General features: G+C 40.8%; 1 protein-coding gene and 1 long non-coding RNA gene across 5 annotated transcripts in view; both read right to left on the bottom strand.

Moving 5' to 3' along the window:
- The window catches only part of LOC142482401 (E3 ubiquitin-protein ligase RNF31-like), a 78,986-nt gene that overhangs the window by 5,023 nt on the left and 50,329 nt on the right, over positions 1 to 23,634 (bottom strand). For all 4 annotated transcript variants that reach the window (XM_075583028.1, XM_075583031.1, XM_075583029.1 and 1 more), the window contains 12 exons: positions 21,035 to 21,092; positions 20,652 to 20,692; positions 19,784 to 19,903; positions 17,817 to 17,896; positions 15,029 to 15,223; positions 12,958 to 13,140; positions 11,827 to 11,925; positions 11,322 to 11,411; positions 6,580 to 6,694; positions 5,314 to 5,432; positions 2,776 to 2,889; positions 1,651 to 1,708 (listed from right to left, as the gene is read on the bottom strand). In XM_075583028.1, coding sequence (XP_075439143.1) covers positions 1,651 to 1,708; positions 2,776 to 2,889; positions 5,314 to 5,432; positions 6,580 to 6,694; positions 11,322 to 11,411; positions 11,827 to 11,925; positions 12,958 to 13,140; positions 15,029 to 15,223; positions 17,817 to 17,896; positions 19,784 to 19,903; positions 20,652 to 20,692; positions 21,035 to 21,092 — 1,272 coding nt within the window. The remainder of the gene's footprint in view (positions 1 to 1,650; positions 1,709 to 2,775; positions 2,890 to 5,313; positions 5,433 to 6,579; positions 6,695 to 11,321; positions 11,412 to 11,826; positions 11,926 to 12,957; positions 13,141 to 15,028; positions 15,224 to 17,816; positions 17,897 to 19,783; positions 19,904 to 20,651; positions 20,693 to 21,034; positions 21,093 to 23,634) is intronic.
- On the bottom strand, positions 7,291 to 10,997 carry LOC142482463 (uncharacterized). The gene is made up of 3 exons (XR_012796703.1): positions 10,425 to 10,997; positions 7,519 to 10,379; positions 7,291 to 7,418 (listed from the first exon to the last, which is right to left on the bottom strand). It is a non-coding gene; the product is annotated as an uncharacterized LOC142482463 (long non-coding RNA).

Raw genomic sequence — 23,634 nt, forward strand, 5'->3', positions numbered from 1 at the left:
GATGGTAATGAAGGATGCCAGGAACTTCTTTCGCACAAACAGTATTTCTTTATTCACATAGAACATCATGCACACTTCTTCTGTGAGTGCTCATGCAGTATCCCGAAGAGGCACATGACTTGTTACCTTTTTTGCATCCTGGATATTGTGGCAATCCCTTTTATAGCAACTGGGGCTTTCCTACATCCCAACAAGACACTTGGCAGGGGTGCACCCTTATTCAAGAATCCATATCCTGTCACTCTGTGCAGATACCCTCCTAGTCCCTACCTATTGGATGCAAGTGTGCATTGTGGACCTGTTATTTGAGCAGCTCCAGTATGATATTCTGAGACCCTGTTCAAGGGACCTCACACTGAATATCATGCACACCCCCTATATTGGGTAGGAGATGCCTCACATTACATAATGTGTCACTATTATAAATAAAGGACACATTCCTTAACTGAAACAAATAAAGGTGACCATACAGTACATCCTGACACATGTAGTTACATTCTCAAACTAGACCGACTATTTCCAATGAGATTCCCCATTTCTGTTTCCTTCTGGGAACCTGCTTCAGCTCTAGATATACCCACAAGTGACATCATAGGTAACCATGCCGACAGTGGGAGTGACTATAATTATGCTTATTATCCTACACCAGATGGCAGGATAAACAACTTCCAGATGGTGGGTTCGGCTAAAGTTTCTGCCTAGTAACCCTGTACCATGTGATTAGACAGGGGCGGTACACCGCAGCAACCCATTCAGTTAACCTTCTAGGGCTCTTAACCCCCTAAGTGAATATAGTAATCCCAAAGGGGGGTTATACACACACATACACACACACATATATATCACACCCCATTATATAATATATACAGTATCATTACTACAAATCATGTACCTTTCAAATACAGTATGTTAGGTAATTGTGTTGCATGAACACTATGCACATTATTTCACTGGCTTCCCATATCCTTTAGAATCAAATTTAAAACCCTAGTTCTGAGTGGCAAAGCTCTCAACGGTGCTTTCCCCCCTTACATCTCAGTCTTCATTACCAAAAAAATCCCTAAACGCCCCTACAATATGTTCTGCCCATAACATCCGCCTCTCGTCCTGTCTCAGTACCTCCTCTCACTCCTGCAACAACACTTCTCCTGTGCTGCCCCCTCTCATTGGAATTCCCTACCACGCACCACCAGACTCTCCCCAACATTCAGACATTTAAAAACACCCTGAGAACTCACCTTTTTAAGGAAGCCTATTTGGCATACCCCTAACATCCACCACCCCACTCCCCTCTCCAACCCTATTGGGTCTAGATGTGCAGCTGGACTAAATCCCATACATTCGCCCCCCCCCAAACTTTAATAGGATCAGCTTAGCGACTGGACCATATTCCATCCTGAGACACACTCCACCCACAATGAGCAGCCCCTTTACCTTTTGTGTCAATATTGCCCCTTATACACGCTAGATTGTAAGATCTCTGGAGCAGGGCCGTCATTACCTTCTGCATCTGTTTGCGCATGTTTGTCCTTCTTTGGTATGTCATTTTATTTATGTAATTCACATAACGCTGTACTCCAACAGTACCGCGCTGCGGAGTATGATGGCGCTTTACCAATAAACGATAATAACAATGAAAAGAAAGATCACCTTTCAAGCGTCCCGGAGCTTTCCTGATCAGATCACTTTTGTAGTGAATGCCGCGTTGCTGCAGCAAAACAAAGTACAAAAAATAAACTAGGATTTCAAACGTTGCCTCTAGTAAAAGTAGACAAGAGAAAAAAGGCAGCGCTAATCAAAAAGCTGGCCAGCAGCCTGTGATATAACTCTGACCCCCCAGGTCAGATCTAGAAGCAGGAAAAAAAACGTTATATTTACGGCGCTAAGCCAACGGCAGTAATATGTATAAAATATATATTAGCATATAATAATAAATATATTATACAACCAGATGAGGGGTGTTATCCCCTGGATCTCTTCCCATGAAGACGAAAGATCATGCAATAGAAACAAAAACAAACATAGTGTGATACAGTAACTACAAAGACACACAACACTACTCACAGATAAAAGACAAACAATTGCTGAGACAACTGACTGATATATAAAAATATAACAATTTAATACAATGAGTAAAAACACTAAAATGAAGGGTCACATGTGCACTGCAACCACAGTAGAACAGGGCTGCTGCACTGATCCGGACCTTGATAACACCGCTGGGCTGCTGCTGTCGGCGTGGATCCTGCGACGATGCGGCGCACGTGACCACGCCTCTTCCGTGACACGCGGCCCGGTGGGTCCATCTTGCGGAGGTCTGTGGTGCGGAAGGCAGGGAGGGCTCCCCTCCAAAGTTCCTGTTCATCACTTAAGACGTCAGGACACGTTTTTGGCCCGTAAGAGAGGGGATACTCTCAGATTTATCCACCGCCTTCTTATTCAGAGTGTCTGGTAAGCGGCCAGTTCTACTGTGGTTGCAGTGCACATGTGACCCTTCATTTTAGTGTTTTTACTCATTGTATTAAATTGTTATATTTTTATATATCAGTCAGTTGTCTCAGCAATTGTTTGTCTTTTATCTGTGAGTAGTGTTGTGTGTCTTTGTAGTTACTGTATCACACTATGTTTGTTTTTGTTTCTATTGCATGATCTTTCGTCTTCATGGGAAGAGATCCAGCGGATAACACCCCTCATCTGGTTATATAATATATTTATTATTATATGCTAATATATACTCTAGTAAAGGTAACCACATTTCTGTGTAAACATTAGTACCTCAAGAAGCTGGTGAAGCCTTTTAATATCCCAATCTCTCAAATAATAGAAGCAGCTCCGAGAGTGATGTGCATGTAAACCCTTTCCATGACAATCAGGAGAGAATCCACAGTCCTGATAAGAAGAAAAGGAAAAATAAATATATAAATATATACATATATATATATATACACACATATATAAACATAATTTGTCCACTTAATAGTCTGTCTTTCTACATAAGAATAAAGTTTGAAGAATAGAAATGATGCTCCTACTCCTATCGATTGTTTGTTTATAGCCAACATTTCGGTTCCCATTGGAACCTCTCAAGCTTGAGAAAGGACCAAGAGGTCCGAAACGTTGCTCTTATCTGTTTGTTCCTGTTCTTTGATGCAATAAATAGTTATAACATTTTTCAGTGAGTGCTGCAGTTCTGTTTTTCCTGTATTCCTTTTAGCATAGGATTGATACCGCAGGCCAGCGGGGACCCCCAGAGACCCGCGGGACAACCCGGACACCACCTGGAGGCCCATGGACAACCGAGGGGACCACCCGAGGACCCCCACAGGCCTCTGGTATCAATCCTGTGCATAAAAAATGTGGGGGTACAGGGGTGGGTTGTGAATTGGTGGGTGGGTTGTGTATTGGTGGGTAGTAATGTTTATTAGGGGTAGAGGGATTGGGTGAAGGGGGTACTTGGCCCAGGATGGATTATTAGGCCTACCGGCTGGTAACAGGGGGGTCAACAACTTCATTACCATAGCAGTTACTACCGCTATGGTAATGAAGGGGTTAAATCCTCCCACAACCTTCACGGTAGGCTTAATAACTCACCCTGGGCCAAGTACCCCCTTCACCCAATCCCTCTACCCCTAATAAAGCTGCTATTGTGCCTTAACCCCTTCATTGCCTTAGTGGATAGCTGCTAAGGTAATGAATCTGCTTTAAAGTAATTTTTATTAATAGTGTGCGGGAGCAGGGGGTCTCCTGCGCTGAACCGATTTGATTTCAGCCTCAGTGACCCCCTGCTTCCTGAGTTACAGGCCCTGTTATAGGGCATCGGGTGCCGGTACCGCCACCATTTTTAAATCGTCCACGTCACGTGACCAGGGGATTTAAATACCAGGGCCTGTAACTCGGGAAGCAGGGGGTCCCTGAGGCTGAAATCAATGCGGTACAGCTCAGGAGACCCTCTGCTCCTGCACACTATTAGTAAAAATGTAATTAAAGCAGCTTCATTACCATAGCGGATTGCCGCTACGGTAACGATTTGTTTTGATTTTTAATTGTAATGTTAATACTAATGTATGGTAGAAGTGGGTCTCCCGAGCAGAACCTTGTTGATTTGAGGTCCGGTAACCCCCAGCTTCCCGAGCTACAGGCCCCGTTATGGGGTGCCGGTATCTCCTATGGATTTAAATCCCACAGTCACATGACGCAAGTCATAAAACGGGGCCTGTATCTCTGGAAGCAGGGGGTCCCCGGACCTGAAATCGACGCGGTTCTGCTCCGGAGACCCCCTCATCATCTACACTAGTATGAAAATTTACATGAAAAACGTTTGATCGCTGGCGAGATTTGCACAGGGAGAGGCGGCTCTCTCTGTGCAGCTCTTTCTGCAGCTGGAACAAATCGCCGGGTAAGGCCTTTTCAGAGAGACGATTATCACGCCGCCGGCTACTCACCAGTTTTGTGAATATTGCTATCACAGGTAAACCGTGATAGCAACGCTCACAAAACTGGTGATTTAAAAGGACAGCTTGTAGAATAGGCCCCATTGAGTTTGTTCTAGGCAAACCCTAAATTCATAAGTTAAGCCTTTGCATTTTAAAGCATATTAGAACATTATCTACTATCAGGCTGCGGCCCCGCTGCCTGCGCTGCACGCGCGCCTGCGAGACAGACAGCGTGTGCAGCCGAATTTACCGGTCTGCAGAGAGCTGCAGGGGGAAGCGTGACGGTGGAGTGACGGGGGGCGGGTGACGTCACCCGGCAGGTTCTCCCTCATTGGCTGAACCACCGGGGGCGTGGCCTAGCGCTCCGTCGCGACTCCTGTTTTCAATTTTCTTGAGAGCAGGAGTTTCTCTCAGCGCAGTGCGGCGGCCCCCCCTCGCAGCAGGCCCGGCCCCATTTTGGGGTGGATCTTGTCCCTGCAGCGTCCGCCACAGCGGGCGCTACAGTAGCCAGCGGGGACCTGGCCTAAGATAATGATAAATAATAACAACTTTATTTCATATAGTGCTTTTCTCCCAATGGGACTCACCACAATTACAGTCCAATATATACAAATCAATATTATTTTAGATCCAGCATGCAGACAACCAATATCTGACTATCGGGTGTGCATAGCAGCCTCTGACCTCGTTATTAACACAAACAAGCTGCAACAGACTTTCAGCGCCTGAATTACAGATACCACAGAGCACAGTGCGCAAGCAGATATCTAGAACTAAATCATCAGTCATTCCATCGGAGGTGTTATAAAACCGGGCATCACCATAAAGAATTGAGATCAGCGTAAGAAAAAAGGTTTTGAAAGAAGAAAATTGATCTTACGGATCCCACTTTAAAAGGTCTTCTGCATCCACCGCAGAACTCATGACGGCATTGTGTACATTTGAAGTGTAAGCATCCACCTTTGGATAGGTCAAAACGGAATTTGCAACAAGGACAATCTATAAAGATATAAAAGACTAACATTAGCCAACTGACTGCAGACCGCCCAGACTTGAAGGGAGACCATGCTTTTGTTTTTATAAACTCTAACATGGATAAAATACACAATTCACTAGCACTTTGGCAGTTACGGATGTTGATTTCAAAACTGCTCTGCATGTTTCACATCTTGCAGAGACCTACGAAAATACATAATACTGGCTGGCAGTGGAGCCGCTGTGAGCTCAGAATAGCGGCAGGATCAGTGGGGAGCTGTCAGCCATGAGAAAGCTACATCATTGTATTGTATTGTATGTCTTTATTCATATAGCGCCATTAATGTTCATAGCGCTTCACAGTAGTAATACATGGGGTAATCATATAAATAACAGATAATATAAATAACAGGTAATGGGAATAAGTGCTTCAGACATAAAAGTAACATTAGGAAGAGGAGTCCCTGCTCCGAGGAGCTTACAATCTAATCATATAATGAAATGTGTGGACCTGCTGTCTGTCATTAAGGCACAAGCCCAATGGGTGCGATTTGCACTGTATTACCACTTACTGACAGCTCTTCTCTCTCTCTGTGAGAGACAGCAAGGAGGTTCATTCTGCTTTCTGAACCCACCTTGGTTAACTCTTCTCATCTCTCCTGCTCTCTGTATCTTGAACTTTCAGCCTCATTCACATCTAATATTTAAATAAGAGTAATCTCTCCAGTAGTAATTGTTGAGTTTTTAGGCTTTAATCCCTTAAATGCCAGGAGGGCAAATAATACAAAAAAAACATGGCGGCGTTCCCCTATAGAGAATTCATTTTGACCAGGACATTATTTCTTAAAAATGTTTCAACCAACTTCTGTTACCTTTTAATAGTTACACATTTTCAAAATCATATGTTCTTTGTATTATGGCTTTTCCTTGTTTTTATAGTGCCAAATATCTAGTTTTGTGTCTCCACAGGATAAATAATTTGCCGAATCTAGTCCGTTTTTGTACCGGAGAAATGCTTAGTACATATAATATATCATTTATTTTCTTATGACAAAAAGTATGCAAGTGGTTTTAGCTAAATAAGAAGTAACAAAACCATTTATGAATAGCCTTATTTAATCTAGTTACATGTATTTGAAGGTTATTAATAAATATAACATCATGTACATACCTATTCCATTTTTGGTAAGGTACACGTTCAGTCTCTCTTCTTGGTAGTTTGGCTGGTTATTCAGCTTCCACCTTTTAAACTCATCGCAGCTGATTCCTTCATGTTGTTCTTTCCACTGAGTAATGAAAGATTCAAACATTCACTTCTCCTATTAAGAGCTCATACCAATCTAAATGAATCAGTGATCTGCTCTAAACACAACGTCAAATGAAGAATATTAGTTATGTTGACTATTAAAGTGCAAATGTGATGTTTACTATGTATAGCGCTTGATCAAAGTGAAACAGTGCAGTGCACAGTGGTGATATAATATATATGATGATAGCTGCCTAGATCCCTAATATGGAGACTATCCCAACATGGTCTCCAGGTGAACGGAATTGATATACAAATAAAAGGTGAATGACCCTGGCGCTTAAAGTGAACAACAAATGATAAGTGAATGACAAATGGTGAACACTGTGAATAAATAAATGAATAAATAAAGTCCTCAAAGGATATAACCAATCTGAGTCCTTGAGATGAAATGAGGAAAGTCTTTTCTTCCTGTTGAGTTTTTAGTCCCCACTGTAATGTAAATCTTCCCTTATTGCAACGATGGTCCTAATTGAAGAGACAAAAGCAGGGACAGGGCATTGCGCAGTAACGTACAGCAAAAGAATGTCCTCCCAAATGGATGTCCCAAATGATGCCTACTTACTAGAAATAGGAAAAAAATCGCACAGTGGATAGAATCTGTGTGTGAACCGTCTGTGTCCAGTCTTCTCCAAAGCAGCACGAACCCCACGTGACGTCCCTGGTTCAGCTGGATCTCAAAATGGTCTTTTTCCACAGGCTGTCTATGAATCACAGTATCGTGGGATAAAGAGAGAAATGGATTGCGCAATAACATTTAAATCTTTATTGTACACAACCTCACATGTGCAGAAACATACTCACAATGTTCCTGTCAGTTAAACGCAATGAATTTGAAGTGCCGCAAAGGCTTGAGACCCCCACACGGCTTCTCACAGTCCTTTGGATGTCCCGTGTACTCGGTACACTCAGTGTGCGTCTCATATGACTCCGGCTCGTAGTGATGACGTCACTGTCCCTGTTCCTGTGACGGACTGATCACCTGACCGGCACTTCAATTTTGACTCCTCCCTACGCGTTTCGTGACAGGGATTCGTCACTTCCTCAGGGGGTGGGGAACCATAACAATCCCAATGCCTTAAATACCTTTAGATTAACCCTTGAATGGCCTAAAAAAACCTGATTATCTATCTTGGTGAATAAACTGGTGGCGCCATATTGACGTCATCAGTGAGGTTATATACACACGAAAGATATGGAGGGGTGTATACAATATATAATAATATCAATATAAACCCATAAAATACATAAAATGATCTTATATTTGGATATGACAAAAAATGAATGAATGGAATATCAGAATACCAAGAAATTTCAAAGGAAAGATGCCAAATCAATGTCAATGTTTAATCCCCTTGGGGAGAGGGTTTTTAAGGTGTAATTCCAGAAGCTCTCTTTTTGAGAGATCATCTGTATTCTATCACCTCCTCTTACATTGACTTTGGGGCAATCAATTCCAATGCAGACAAGCCCATCAGGTTTCATGTCATGATGTATTTTGAAATGATTGGATACACTGTGTGTCTCTAGACCCCTCTTGATATTATATACGTGTTCCGCAAATCTTCTCTTGAGGGGCCTCCCTGTCCTGCCTACATATTGTAATCCGCAAGGACACTCCAATAAATAGACACAAAAACTGGATTTACAATTGATGAATGTTTTGACGTCATAAACCTTGCCTGTGACATAAGATTTAAAATCTTTACATTTTTGCCCATAATTGCATCCAATACATTTTTTACAGATATAATATCCTTTAAGATCTCCAAGCCACATGCAAGGGCCCGATCCCATGTTTTTACTCGGGCAACTAGGTGTCAGTTGGGATTTAAGATTCTGCGTCCTCCTATATACAATTTGAGGTTTACTGGATATTATAGAATTCAGAATGGGGTCCCTCTGTAGAATTCCCCAGTGTTTATTAAAAATTCTGGAGATATCTTGAGCCATGCCATTAAATTGGGCGATAAATGGAAGGAATTCCTTAACAGGCATGTAGGAACCTTCTTTTTTGGATTGATCAATGAGATCCTATCTGTCTGACTTGCCAAATCAATGGCATTCTGGACCACTCTCTTATTATATTTCCTTTCTATAAACTTTACACCCAGGTCTTTAATTTGAACTTTGTAGACCTCTGGTTGGGAGCAGTTCCTTTTAGCCCTTAATGCTTGCCCCTTGGGGATATTATTAATCCATTGCGAATTGTGATGGTTAGATGCCAAAACATATGTATTTGTATTAATTTCCTTGTAATATGTTTTAGTTTGTATAGTGTTATTAACTATATACAAGGATAAATCCAGAAAGTTGATGGATTGAGGACTACTATTAAACGTGAACTTGATATTATAATCGTTCACGTTAAGATGGGTTTTAAAAGCTTCCAATTGTTCTATCGTGCCCCTCCAGACGCACAGCACGTCATTGATGTAGCGTTTCCAAAGTACCAGGTTTGCACCAAATGGGTTGTGGTTCCAGATGTGATTATTTTCCCACATACACATAAATATGTTTGCATAACTTGGTGCAAACCTGGGACCCATCGCAGTGCAGCGCGTCTGGAGGTAGAACCTACCCTCATAACAAAAATAGTTATGGGTGAGAATGTACTTAATGGCCTCCAGAAGAAAAGTTTTCACAGAGGGTTCTATATTGGTGTCTAAATCCAGTTCCTCACTCAATGGCCTTCAAACCCATGGAATGGTCAATTATCGTGTAGAGTGACACTACGTAACATGTGACCCAAACCAAACCTTCATCCCAAACGAGGTCTTGGATGGTTTCTAACACATGTGAGGTGTCTTTGAGGTGGGATGGTATTTGCACATACTTCTGCAGTAAATGGTCCACAAATTGAGACAGATTTGATGACAATGAACCAATCCCCGAGATGATGGGTCTTCTCGGGGGTCTAAGGAGATCTTTATGAATCTTGGGTATGAAGTAAAAGAGTGGTATTTTGGGTTGTTTAATAATCCAAAACTCTAATTCCTTTTTACTGATTACTCCATCCCCAAAACCTTTGTCTAACCAGCTGGATAATAAATTTCCATACTCAATAGTAGGATTATGATCCAACAAATTGTATGTGGCCCTGTCACCTAAAATTCTTTGAGATTCCTCCTGATAGTAACTTTTGTCCATTATAACTATCCCACCTCCCTTGTTTGCAGACTTAATCACTATTTGGTTCTTATTTGCTAGTGATTTAACAGGCTCCTTTTCGATTTTGGTTAAATGTTGTTTATAACACCTAAAATTATCACTCAAGGTCTCTAAATCACCAATGACTATTTCTGCGAATGTGTCTATAAAATTACCCTCACATGCTTTCGGGTAAAAAGTGGAGGGGTTCTTAAATGGAGTGAGCGGTGGTTTACCTCCTTTAGTGACAGGTGGGTTACTCATGCCTACAGATCTGGTAATGGTGTCCTTTACAAAATATTTTTTAAGTGTCAGTTTCCTTACATATTTGTGAATGTCAATATATAATTTGAACATATTGGGTCCCTGAACGGGAACAAAATTGAGCCCCTTTTCTAGAACCTTATTTTCCACCTCTGTTAGTGGGTAACAACTAATGTTAAAGACGCTCTGTTTTTTTACCAGTCTCTCTCTGCATTTGATCTTTTTCTTTTTTCTTGTTCCTCCTCTTTTACCTCGGAGTCGTCTGCTTTTCTTTTTTCTTGTTCCTCCTCTTTTACCTCGGAGTCGTCTGCTCTTGACCTTTTCCGTTCTACCTTTCTGGGATCTTGCCACCCTCGCAGGGTCCTGTTGCCCCACTTGCTTTCCTGAAAAGGTTTGTGGCCCCTGCGTTGCGTAAAAACTCAACAGGAAGAAAAGACTTTCCTCATTTCATCTCAAGGACTCAGATTGGGTATATCCTTTGAGGACTTTGTTTATTCATTTATTTATTCACAGTGTTCACCATTTGTCATTCACTTATCATTTGTTGTTCACTTTAAGCGCCAGGGTCATTCACCTTTTATATGTTGACTATTAAGCTGCAATCCCAGCTGCTTGTTTTGTTTTGGTATAGATTTTTTTTTTTAACACAATTCAAACGGTGGGGTCCACCGGTACTGAACCACTCTATTGTAGTTTCTGGGCAACACCCGTTTCCTGAGATCCTTAAAGTTTTAGGTGCCGGTGTTCCCTCCCATCCCAGGAAAACAAAATAGCCACCTAACTACAGGCCAATACTAAGCTGCAAAGGATGGCGTTGTGGCTTCCTATTGGATAGCAGCATGCGCTACCTTTTAAAAAACAAACAAACAAAAAAAAAACAGGAATTTCACCGGCACATAAAACAAAGTATCTTGTTAACCCGGAAGTCCCCAGAGCAGAAAATACAGTTTGAATCCTGTTTAAAAAATTTCAATTTTCTGTGGGTTTGCTGCTTTAAACTTTCACGACTGAGCTGACGTTATCTTTGTCTGTCTAAGCAATTCACTTCAATGTATAAAAATGATAATAAATACATAATGAGTTACTCTCAGGCGTTGTGGTTTCATCACACTTTGGAAAAATATTCTTCATACATACACCATAAGGCCTAAACATTCTGAAACAGCCAATAAGATATGACCAACAGTACTTACAGGCTCTTTGCAGTTGATGCAGGTGCTTTTACTGCAGGATGGACAATCCATTCGTAACCTGGCTGCTTCATGCAGAAGTCCAAAAGAACACTGTGACAATGTAAGCACACCAATTAAAAACAAAGTTTATGGATTTCATTTAAATACTGTAAGTCGTACATATCAGCTTACAAAACCATTGTTATTCATACAGTACATACAGATTGCAGTGGTTTTAAGAATGTCTACATCTGTATAGAAACAATTACATGAAATAATAGTTACACATAAAGCAAGTGTAACTGAAAATATACGTGGAATATACAATCAAGTAGTTCCTGAGAAAAAGACATTTACGTCACCCCTTTAACACTGCAGGGGTGCGCAATGCATTACAAAACCACAAATTGCAAGTCCCAAGTAGCAATGGAAATCATGATCACATTTAGGATACTTTTCAAATATTAAATTCTGACAATAATAGCAGTCTCCTAGCCCAAAGATTTTAAGAGGATGTTTCACTTACATGACTACACCACCTGAAATTTGGCATTTGCATTAATGTTCTGTCTCGCAGTTTCCTTTGAAATAACTCGTGAGTTTCTTGGTCAAGATAATGACGGATCTACAGTAGGGGATAAACAAAATAGGGCAAAAAAGTCATTATTTTTAGCAAACCGTTATTGCCTTAATTTAATGTATTCAGGAAGGTTAAGACAAAAGTAAATGTTGTATGTAGTCATTAGAATCAGTGTACTTCAGCTGATCTCCTTACCTATTACACCTATGTGTTTAGCTAATATTTTGTTGCTATGCTTTTCTATGGCTATATTTGTCCCCACGCCTCACACTTTGCTGTACAATGTTGACACTCCTTTTTGGACCATGCAATTTAAACAGGAATCTATGCTATTTTATCTAATTCCTATTAGAAATTAGGTACAATGAGAGAAAGCTATCTGTCTCGAGTCCCAAGTGCTAAATATATCCCCTCAAACACACCTTCAGCCAACACGTGGAGAGACACGGCGCCCCTGAGATACCTGGGAAACATGGTAATAGGATATGCAAATGTGACCGTTTGGTAAGACATTAATTATTGTCAGATTATTTGAAGCTGATGCAAGGTAGTGCTAAATTAACCTAACGCTAACCCTATGCTAATGAGTTAAAGGACAGCCATAGTTTTTGTGCATATAATTAGCTTAGCGGATTCGGGTTAAATTCAGGGGAAATAATGTGTTACTATTTTCGGAAAGTTTATGTTATTTGCCCTGCTTCAGCAGAGCTTAGTGCATCTGGGGCTGTACCTCAAACACCAACAGTAGATAGCAGGCTCTATGGGGAGGGGTTCCTTGTGCTTACAAAATCCCATATGTAGCACTTTATACACGGTCAGCGTTATATACTGTAGGAAAAAATTGACATATAAATAAAAGGAATGGAGCCATACAGTACTGGGAATTTTCCCTCCTGGACACTCAAATTCCTCGCATGTGAATCCTGTGCTGTTATTTATTTCTTTTTGCTGCATCTTCGACCCTTTAGGGCTTATCTCTGTGTGTCTTTGCAAGATAAGTGTGTCTTTGCAAGATAAGTGTGTCTTTGCAAGATAAGTGTGTCTTTGCAAGGCATGAGTGTATTTGTAGTAAAACACCTGCGTATCTAAAAGGTTGAAGAACTCCATGGTCTCTTCTGTGCTGCCCTGTTTCTCCAGGTCGGGTTTCTTGCACAAAGGGCACACCACATGGATAATACTCTTCTCTTTGATCACAGAGGAAAAATAGGTGTTGAAACAAGATTCACAGAAAGAACAGCTGCAGTGCGTCATTGTAACAAACTGAAATAAAAATAATAAAACAAATATGGACTTTACACACCATTTTCATAGCTGCCATAATACTGCGCTTCAATTCTCCTCTAATGTTTCATTTCTACTTTTGGGTTAAACTTTGCTTTCCTGAGCCCCTTCTGCATACACCCTACATCACCCACATCATATACTACTATACAGACAAAGTGTGAATCTTATTATCATGGTAATTAGGTACCAGAATTACAAGGTGGTTAAAATAGCACAACAGTTGCAACAACTGTAGCACTAGTTGTTTCTTAAATATTAGAGTCATCATTAAGAAATATTGTTAATGTAAAACTATTGTAACACAAAGAGCCATATTTAATATTGCACATTGTGGGCTGTGTAAAATTCACTACATTTTAGTTCTAAATTACTAAACTCCCATTTCTATAGTGCATATCTCTTTGTAAATCCCTCGATGGCTAATCAACTATGGCAAATTGTTACACGGTGCTATGCAATAACTCCACCTTACAGCCAATTCACGTGTAATGAAAAAGACCACTTATCAGATTTGAAGATGTACTGAAAAGCATGTTTCATTTTGTTGTACTTTTGAAAGCACAACTCCAAATGGCAAAGCAGCAGCTGTCTCGGAGAATGTGTTCCATACCGGATACTTTATAATGGTCTTTTAGCTGTAAAAGTGGTGGAGGAGACAGCATCAGATTCGGTCTAGGACATTTGGTCCTGGCTGTTTCACCGTGACCAAGTCGCCACCAGCATTCTGCCGCCACTCACCCTGCCGCAGGGACATCTCGCTGCCGGCCGTTGCGCAGCCAAGGTAAGCCCCTTAGCTCTTAGCATAAAAACCCCTTGCCCTAAAAACTTTATCCCGGTCCCCTTACCCTGGCACTAATGACCTACCTTGGGACTGAAACGGTTAGCAGCGAAAAGGCGGTGGCAAAGTGTCTCTCGGTGGCTGAACAGTGGTGGCTAAAAGTATTCTGTAACAAGGTCACGTCCGCTCCCGGTCACATTTATCAAGATAAATTCCCATTGACATCAATGTGACTTTTTTCTTTGATAGATCTGCTGCCGTTTTGCCTAGTTGTGCCCGTTTGGCAGCCACAAGGCTTTGATACATGACTTCTATACAGTGTTAATTAGTTCGTTTGTTAATTTATTTATAAAATGTTTTGCCAGGAAGTAATACATTGAGAGTTACCTCTCATTTTCAAGTATATCCTGGGCACAGCGTTAAGATGACAAATACATGGTTACAAATACATAGTTACATTAAGTGAACAGGGTATACATTATATGCAAGTCATTGCATGCACAGTAACAGACAATGGGGGTTATGCACTAAGCAGTGATAAGTGCTTTTAAGTGAGATAAAAAGCCATTATAGCGTGATACTGCCTTCTGTGAGATTCACAAAGCAGTGATAAGTCTTTTAAGTGAGATAAATGCCTTTATAGCACGATACTGCGTTCTGTGAGATTCACAAAGCAGTGATAAGTGCTTTTAAGTAGCCATTATAGCAGGTTACTGCACTGTTATCACTGCTTTGTGAATCTCACAGCAGGCAATATCACGCTATAAAGGCAGTTATCTCACTTAAAAGCACTTATCACTGCTTTGTGCATAGCACCCAGAAAACCCACTTATCACTGCTTAGTGCATAACCCCCAATATATGTTATAGGCATATGTAACAGTTACAGACCAGATTAAATGTGAGACAACTTCAGCTTTGAAAGAACTTAGACTGGTGGCGGCTTTGAGACTCTTGGGTAGATTGTTCTAGTTGGGGATGCACGGTAAGAGAAGGAGGAGCGGCCGGATACTGTGTTGAACATTGGGGCACATGCTGAACAAACCGCTGCTTTAGAATGTTATCAAGAGAAAGAAAAATGAGTTACCTTATGGAACGGGTGTTGATTGCAACATATCACACACTCGTGAGAAAGATACTGGAGTGCAGAGGCGTAATTTGGACAGGAACAAACAGCTTCTCGCACATCCTCCTCACTCCAACCCTCTCCTTTCAGGTGACATAAATCCTGAAACATTTTATGCTTTCCGATCGGCAGCTTACTAGAAAGACGTCCGGCTGTCTACATGGAGGAAGAGGGCGATTATTTTCATATCAAAGCAATAGCTTCACTGATTACACATTTTTTTTTAAGAGCAATGACTTTATGGCTCTGACCTGTTACATTCCCAATGTCAGTCCCATAGGAGTTTGTATGTTTATTTCCGTGACAGATGTGCCCAAAATCCTAAGCTTTGTAGGGAAAATAAAACCATCCTGGAATTTTTCTCCTTACTCTGACAACGCACTACACAATTACATGATCGTTATGATTCACTAGACGACATTTAAAACCTATCATTACACCTTTCACTTAACCCCAGGATAACAGATGATAATGATCCAGTCCTGCTTTCATACTGTTATCCTATTTGCAGTTCAAGCATATACAGTATAAAGTATTACCCTTAGTGTAACAGGATACATTGTGTCTGTTTTAATTCTGTATGCCAATGGTTTCCAACCTTTCTTTGGTGAAGGAACCCTATGTGAAATTCTGAGGACCCCCAGCTCTCTCTAATAGCGTATCTGAGTTCAGATACATTGTAAATTCTTCTGTATTTGGTACAATTGTCAAATGACCTGAACATTGCAGGGAACCCAAAGGTTCTTAGGAACCCCTGTTGAAAAACACTGCTGTATGCACTTTAGTACTTTCTCACTTGCATTTTAATTCTATGTTTAGGTTGTGTTGTTACTGTGATTCTGGACTGGCTTAATTGCTTTCACGGATTGCAATCAGTTACTGTATATTTCCCCTTTAAGGTTGCTCATTCACATTTATTTGGGAGGCCGATTTTGTTTTTGTTTTTTCAAATATCTTTTCATTAGTTTTCCACATAGTACAAATAATAGACATCGGATATCCAACAATAAAACCGTGTGAACATACTTATATATTGAATAAAAATATGATTAATAATATCAATAGAGTAATATAGAATAATTATTCAAACATTCTTGGGTAAATACTTATAATCTGGTTACACTTAAATTGCAGATAATTAGATATTAAGGCCACATTATTTCGGTTAGTGTTGAGGGATTGGCTCTTAGTGAGTAATATATACTATGTAGAAAGGTGGTAGGAACAAACAGGAAGGACACAGATAGAAAGAGGAGAGAGGATAACAGAGAGACGGGGGGGGGGGGGGTAAAGGGAGGGAGAAGGAGTCCTCCTCTTCCCCCCCCCCCCCCACGACCGCTTCAATTTTCTGTTTTTCTGCTTTGTAGCTTAATAACTTTTTAAGTCGAAAATTCTTGGTTTTTGGGGTGGTTCAGAGCCCATTTTGATCAATTTCCTCGATTTCACAGCATGTTCCTCAGTTGCCACATCTATTCAATTTTATTCAATTTTAATTTAGTGCCCCAGCCATGGGTCCCATGTTTTATAAAATTTGTCGGTCGATGGGAGGCCGATTTTTGGGTAATCCTTGAACATACGTATGTGTTGCTCAATATGTGTGTGAGCACTTACATAACATTGTGTTGACAAAATGGTTTGGCAAAGCAGGAATCTTTGATTAACCATAAACGTGGTCCTATTTTGCACAGAACTCATTCTTTCAACTCATGGTTGTTGCCTCAGAGATTTGATCGCAGCCCAACTATACATTTCTTCGTTCTCGCTTATTCTGACAATAACACCCAGGGCCACCAACCGAATTTTTGGGGCCCAGGACAAATTTGAATAATGGGGCCTCTGCAAATTTTATGACAATCACATTTGGTCTACCTTGCCCCATAATGTCTCTTTGCTCCCCCATCCACCTCATGTCTCTTCTCTCCATTCCCTTTATTTAATCACTCACCCATCTTTTCCTTATTTTCTCCTAATTGTCATCCTCCCTGAATTTTCTTTTCCCAGCATCTTGTTCTCTTTTCCTTTCCTCTTTCTAACCCTTTCCCCCCTCATATCTTTCTCTTTTCTCCCCTCATGTCTTGTTTTCCTCTTACGTATTTCTCTCTTGTGCTTTGTTTTCTCTTTGTGTATTTCTCTTCATTTCTTTCATGGCTGTTTGCACCCCCCGGATTTAACCCTTTCCTCTCACTTTTCTCAGTCTGTCTCTCATGCTGCAGCATCTGCCCCATGCTGCTGTCCTCGAGCCCCCTTGCTCCCTGATATTGGCCCCACGCCCAAATACAGAGGCTCTGCAAAGGAAGGGATTTCCCCTCTGTACTTCCTGCATCTCAGGGCCTGCTGCAGGGAATTAATATGCAAGCACGGAAGCAGGGCCCCTAACCCCACCTGGCCCAGCACCACACAGAATGACAACGCTTAACCTTATCGCTGGTATAGGGGAAAAAATACTTCTCTCTTGCAGTGATAGGCTCAAGCACTAGAACAGCATTAGATGTATTGAAACCTTATTAGTAATGTACTAAAAATGTCAAAGCAGAAGCTCAAGTTGACAAATGTATCATTTACTAGATACTGGCCCATTTTGTAGTAAGCAGTGGTATTCCATCTTCTTTTGAATAGGCCAGAAGGTATCGTATGACATAACACTGCTTAGTAAATTTGGCCCATAATGCCATCAATGCATCAGATGCAAAATAAAATCTGCCCTGGCAGCAGCAGTTTGTAGATTTCTGAATAAAAAACAAGCACTTACTTGAAAGATATTTTTGTCCGAGGGCTTTTGTGACTGAGAAATGTTACGGGCTGTATCTGCATCCACGGCATGTTTTGAATCTGTTAAAAACAAACACATCTGTATATAATGTATAACCTTGCTCATTTAATGTAACTATGTATCTGTATCCATGTACAGTATCTGTCATCATAACTCTGTGCCCAGGACATACTTGAAAACGAGAGGCAACTCTCAATGTATTACTTCCTGATAACACATTTTATAAATAAATAAACACGTCACCTTGCCAGATGAAAATGCAAACCGGAGTAATGTGTTTGAGGTTCTTCTAGCACTAAAGAGGATCAATCAAAATCCTCTTGATGAGTCTAAAACTCTGCTCAATATCTGGCAAGATTTGTTTCTGAAAAATGGAATTATCAACATTTTGACGGACAGACTATTTTTCAGGACAATATGCAGTCAACACAGATGTAAAACTGCATTGGGCCAGGAGAAACAAAAGTTTTAGTTCCTAACAAAAAAATATTTGAACAGACTTGACTAAGAGTTCCTTACCCGCCATTATTTGATCTGTCGTCAGCATAGATGCCCTTCACTATGGCAGGATGACTGTATTAAGGATATTTAATGATTATGTACATGTAAGGTTTTAGCTTTTTTTATTATTCCTATAGATGGAACTTTTTACTGACACTCACTCGTTATGCTCCATCCAGTGTGTGTTCTTTATACAGCCTACACCTTGAGAAAGGCAGTATCACTGCCGAAACGTTGGATTTCTTGGCACATTAAACCCATTCTCTGCTGATTAAGACCATGTGCCTGCTTCTTCTTTTCCACTGGACCATTTTGGGGATGTCAGGAGCTCCCCAGACACAGCGCACCGGCAGCTAAGTACCCCACTATCACCTGTATGTCTGAGTGCGTGCACAACCTTCTATCTTCTTTATACAGCAGACAGTTTGTATGAAAACCTCATATCTATTCTTCTAAAGAACACAGTTGTGAGGTTGTAAAAGCCCATGTTCAAATTACTGTACTGTACTATGAAGATCCAGAGCCGCCGACGGGGGGAGAGTCGGGACAGGAGTCCCGGGCCCGGTGGCTGTGGGGGGCACCGCCAGCAGCTTAGCGTGAGACAGAGTGAGGGAGGCCCGCAGCTGGGGATAGAAGGGGCCCAGTGGCGAGAGGACCGGCAGCCGGGCCCGGCCAGAGGTCGGTCCCAACTTGCAGCGCCGACAAACCGGGCCTCCTCCAGTAACCGGGCCCGGCCTGACCATCACCAAGGTAGATAAATGTATTATTTGGGGGGTGTTTTTTTTAAATGTCTTGGGAGGGGGGTGGTTCTTTTATATGTATTTGGGGGTGGAGTTTTTTTAGTATGTATTCTGAGGGCGGGGGGTTGTCTGTGTCGGGGGAGGGAGGGAATGAGTGTGAGGAGGGAGGGAATGAGTGAGAGTAGGGTAATTGATGGAGGGAGGGAGAATGAGAGCAGAGAGGAAGTGAGACGGAGGGGAGAAAAATACACAGGAAGAGAGGGGGGGGGGAGAAATAGACGTGGCCCATGAAGTGTGAAATGGAGGGGCTTGCAAAACCTTCAACATGGGGGAGGGGGCGGGGGGTTGGCGGTCGTAACTCTAGTCCTGGTCCCCAGGAAGTCTGTCTGCAGCCCTGTGAAGCACCATTATGTTTGTTTATTAAAAATAATGTTTTTATATGTTGGATAGGCATACGCATGATCTCGTTATATTAACTTTGTTTACAAAACGATTACACGCAAGTTTTCTAAAAAGCAAAACATGTACGTCCGTACCCGCCACTGCAATAAAGAATAGTGCATTTTCTTTTCACCATGCACACAACTATACATATCACACTGTTTAATACATTAGGCAAATACACTCTCAAGCACTTCATTTACAGAGGGGCCATGCAACACATTGCTAAGAAGTGTGGTGTGGGTCCTGTGGTGGTTACTGTACCTGGTGTGGATTGTACAAACATTTTCAATTTGTATGTTTCAACTATTTTGTCCAGAGTCAAACTCTGGAAGGCGTCTTCAACACTGTCAAATAGATTGTTGCTTATATTGTGATTCAATCCTGGTATAAAAAAAGAAAAAAAAAGAAGGAATTGCACTTTGGGTTAAGGAAGTTGCATTATAATAAATGTCAGTGTACAGCAAATAAAAATACCACGTGTACATTCACATGTCTTAGAGAGGTCTGTAACCCTGCGTTATCACCATTATCTCGGGTCATAAATGTCAATAACACTGAAGATGCCATTACAACATTATAATTTAGACTTACATTGGCTTTTATTTGTATAATCATGTACTCAAACAATTTCTCTTACCAGAACCTCTCCATTCAATTATATCTGATTGTTAAACAATATGAAACAAGATTGTTTTCCCCCTTTAAACCCACTGACATTCTATGGAGCACATTACATAAAAGAACTGAGAACAAGTCCTTGCTGTACAGAACGTGCAATGCCATGTGGCGCTATACATAGATATCACAGACGTACTGCTGTAGCAGACCTTCCTGCACACTTGAATGTAATACGTTAATGCTGGTGCGTTATTTAACAGAGCTATTAAAAAGAATGGTTAATGCGATAACACACATTATTTCCTGCATTATATTGTGCGTTACCAGGGGGAATAACATCTGTAAGTATATCACAAAAAGTTGACAGCCCAATATTTCATCTCCACAAGGTTACTAGTCTAAAGCCATTGATACTGCACTAGGTATCACCTAGAACCCCATACTCCAGGCACACAGCAATTACCACATCATTATTTATTTTTTATTTCAATTGTGTTCTCTCAATACTTACTTTGCTTTTGTGAATGTGCAACTATATTTGTAGCTTCCTCCCTACAAAAAAAAAAATGCATAATAAGAATTATTTCAACACTGCTGTGGGATGCATAATGGGGCAAGCTAAGTGCAAACTTTTTTAGTGCAAATTTGCTTAGCTCGTTGACTAAAGTAATATTTTAGGTTAGCACGTTAGATGGAATTGTGGGGGTTACTCCTTAAACTGCGATGGGCCACGGAAACATGGAGACTCCCATTAACTTTAGTGGGAGTTTCCATGCAAAAGTACCTCAATTGGCACTATCACAGTTTAAGTAATAAACCCCCCTATATGTTTTATTAAAATGTATTGAAAACAAATCAATTTCAAAACTGACTGAATAAAATAAATGCCAATACCTTCCAAAAACTGGAGACCTTATGGGAGCCACTTTGCTAACCTGGGGGCTTACACCAACTGGAGAAAAAAAGATGTGTTGTTAATATTTATCATTGTGTCTGTTTTGATTTTTAAGGCACTCTTCTATTTATGAAATTATGTGCATGGTCTAAAGTAACATTTATATCTAAATAAAACATAAAAAGGATAATTTCACATGGAGAAATAAAGGGTGAAATGCAACTCACATTCAACAGAATATAACATTTCCAGGTAACACGTACAACACATACAGTATATAACAAAGTGTGTGGGGGTGACACCTAATAATTGAAACAGGCATTACAAGCTTCACCATTAAAGAGGTAATACATCTATAAATAAATAAATAAATAATATATATATATATATATATATATATATATATATATATATATATATTGCATTCAATTTGTTTGTGGATCTTAACTGCTACATTCGTAAATTGACCCTTCAAAGACATTTTAACATTCTCAATGGCAAAAAACAACTGGTCACTGTTGGTGCTCCACTGACGGATGATTCTTTCTGTTCAGATGCACTTTCTCAACTTTTGACGGATCACAGGACCTCGATGCAGATACTTGCAGATCCATTGGATGAATTTAATCTTACATTACATCCAGTAGAATCCACCTGTTCTACTCAGGTAAGTGATTTGGCTGTGATGCATTCACCATTCAGGCCACAGTCTCTCTTCTTTCCGTACAATCAAAAGGAGGCTCTGCCGATTCTTTTTATAAGTTGGTCCTGCAGGATTTTGAACGTCTCTGTTCAGGACCCTCTAGAATACGACATAATCTCTCCAAGCCTGAACGGGTTGCTTTAGATGCTCTCAAAAATAATGAGAATATCATTATAAGACAGGCAGACAAGGGGGGAGGTATCGTCATCCAGGACAAAGAGGCGTACCTACGGGAGGTGAAAAGACTCCTGGGTGACGCTGCCTCCTATACTGTCTTGCCTACTGATCCAACATCTAGATACCAAATCGAACTAAAAGAACTTTTGGATCAAGTGCACATAGATGGTATACTTACTAAATCAGAATTCAAGTTCTTATACAATATCCATCCTCGTATACCTGTGTTTTACCATCTGCCGAAGCTTCACAAGTGTCTCATCGATCCCCCTGGAAGGCCTATTATCTCGGGGGTGGACTCGATGACGGCATGTTTGTTCCAATATCTGGATTATCCAATATCCAACCTTATGTGACCGCATTAAGGTCTCATATTAGGGACACACTGCATTTCGTTGATGCCATCTCTGGGATAGTATGGAAGACCACTTATTTGTGGGCTACATGTGACGTCTCCTCTTTGTATACGTCCATAGTGCATTCCAGGGGTATTGATACAGTGAGCTTCTGGCTAAATCAGGATACTACCATCCCTTCAAATCAAAAGATGTTTCTACTTGAAAGTATCAAATTTATACTAACACACAATTATTTTCTGCTTGAAGAGATCTATTATTTACAGATCTGTGGAACGGCCATGGGTACGAGATTCGCCCCAAGTTATGCTAACCTGTACATGGGCTATTGGGAGGAGTTCGCTGTGTGGCAGTGTGCTGGGCTTGGGGCGGGTCTCGTATACTATGGCCGTTTCATAGATGATTTAATATTAATTTGGGATGGAGAGGAGGATGTCTTTAGAAATATTTTAAAATCATTTGATGAAAATGATTTAGGTCTGAAGTTCACCTTTGAAATTCAATCTAAATCTGTAGTGTTCTTGGATCTGGTATTGGGTGTTGATGAAGATTTAAATATTATAACAAAAACAGACTTCAAACCGGTTAGTGTTAACACATACGTTCATGCAGACAGCAATCATGCTGCACGGTGGCTCGATAGATAGAGATGAAGAAGCGCTCAAATGCAAGGTAAAATAACCAATGATAGCCAAAGCCAGTATCCAAGGGTAATCCAGAAACAATAATGATGAGTAGAAATAGTAGCTAGCAATATTGGGTTAATAAACCTCCTGAAGACAGGTAATGGGCAGGAATGACCCCTACACGATCAGTCTCATTGGAAGTGACCCTGTAGCAATAAAGTACTCACAGTTCCTTGGTTTAAGGCTGGCAGGATGTGCAGCTTCTAGTAGTGGTAGATACAGGAAATGGGAAGGAGCGCACGATCCGACGGGAGCAAGGAGAGGACCCAATTCAAAAAATATACATTTTATTATGTCATAGAACTAAAATCCAATGCGTTTCGAACGCTGGTGCGTTCTTTATCAAGGATGATTTATAAAGAACGCACTAGCGTTCGAAACGCGTTGGATTTTAGGTCTATGACATAATAAAATTTATATTTTTTGAATTTGGTCCTCTCCTTGCTCCCATCGGATCGTGCGCTCCTTCCCATTTCCTGCACGGTGGCTCAATAACATTCCATTGGGCCAATTTTATAGAATGAAGAGAAACTGTACCAAGGATGGTGACTTCATATCCCAATCACAACTGCTTGAGACTAAATTTCAGGACAAAGGATTTGACTCAAAGCTTATTAAACAATCATTTGATAAAGTCTTGGCTTTAGAGAGATCTTCACTTCTCGTCAAGTCGAGAC

The sequence above is a fragment of the Ascaphus truei genome, chromosome 2, assembly GCF_040206685.1.
Source record: "Ascaphus truei isolate aAscTru1 chromosome 2, aAscTru1.hap1, whole genome shotgun sequence".
Taxonomy (NCBI): domain Eukaryota; kingdom Metazoa; phylum Chordata; class Amphibia; order Anura; family Ascaphidae; genus Ascaphus; species Ascaphus truei.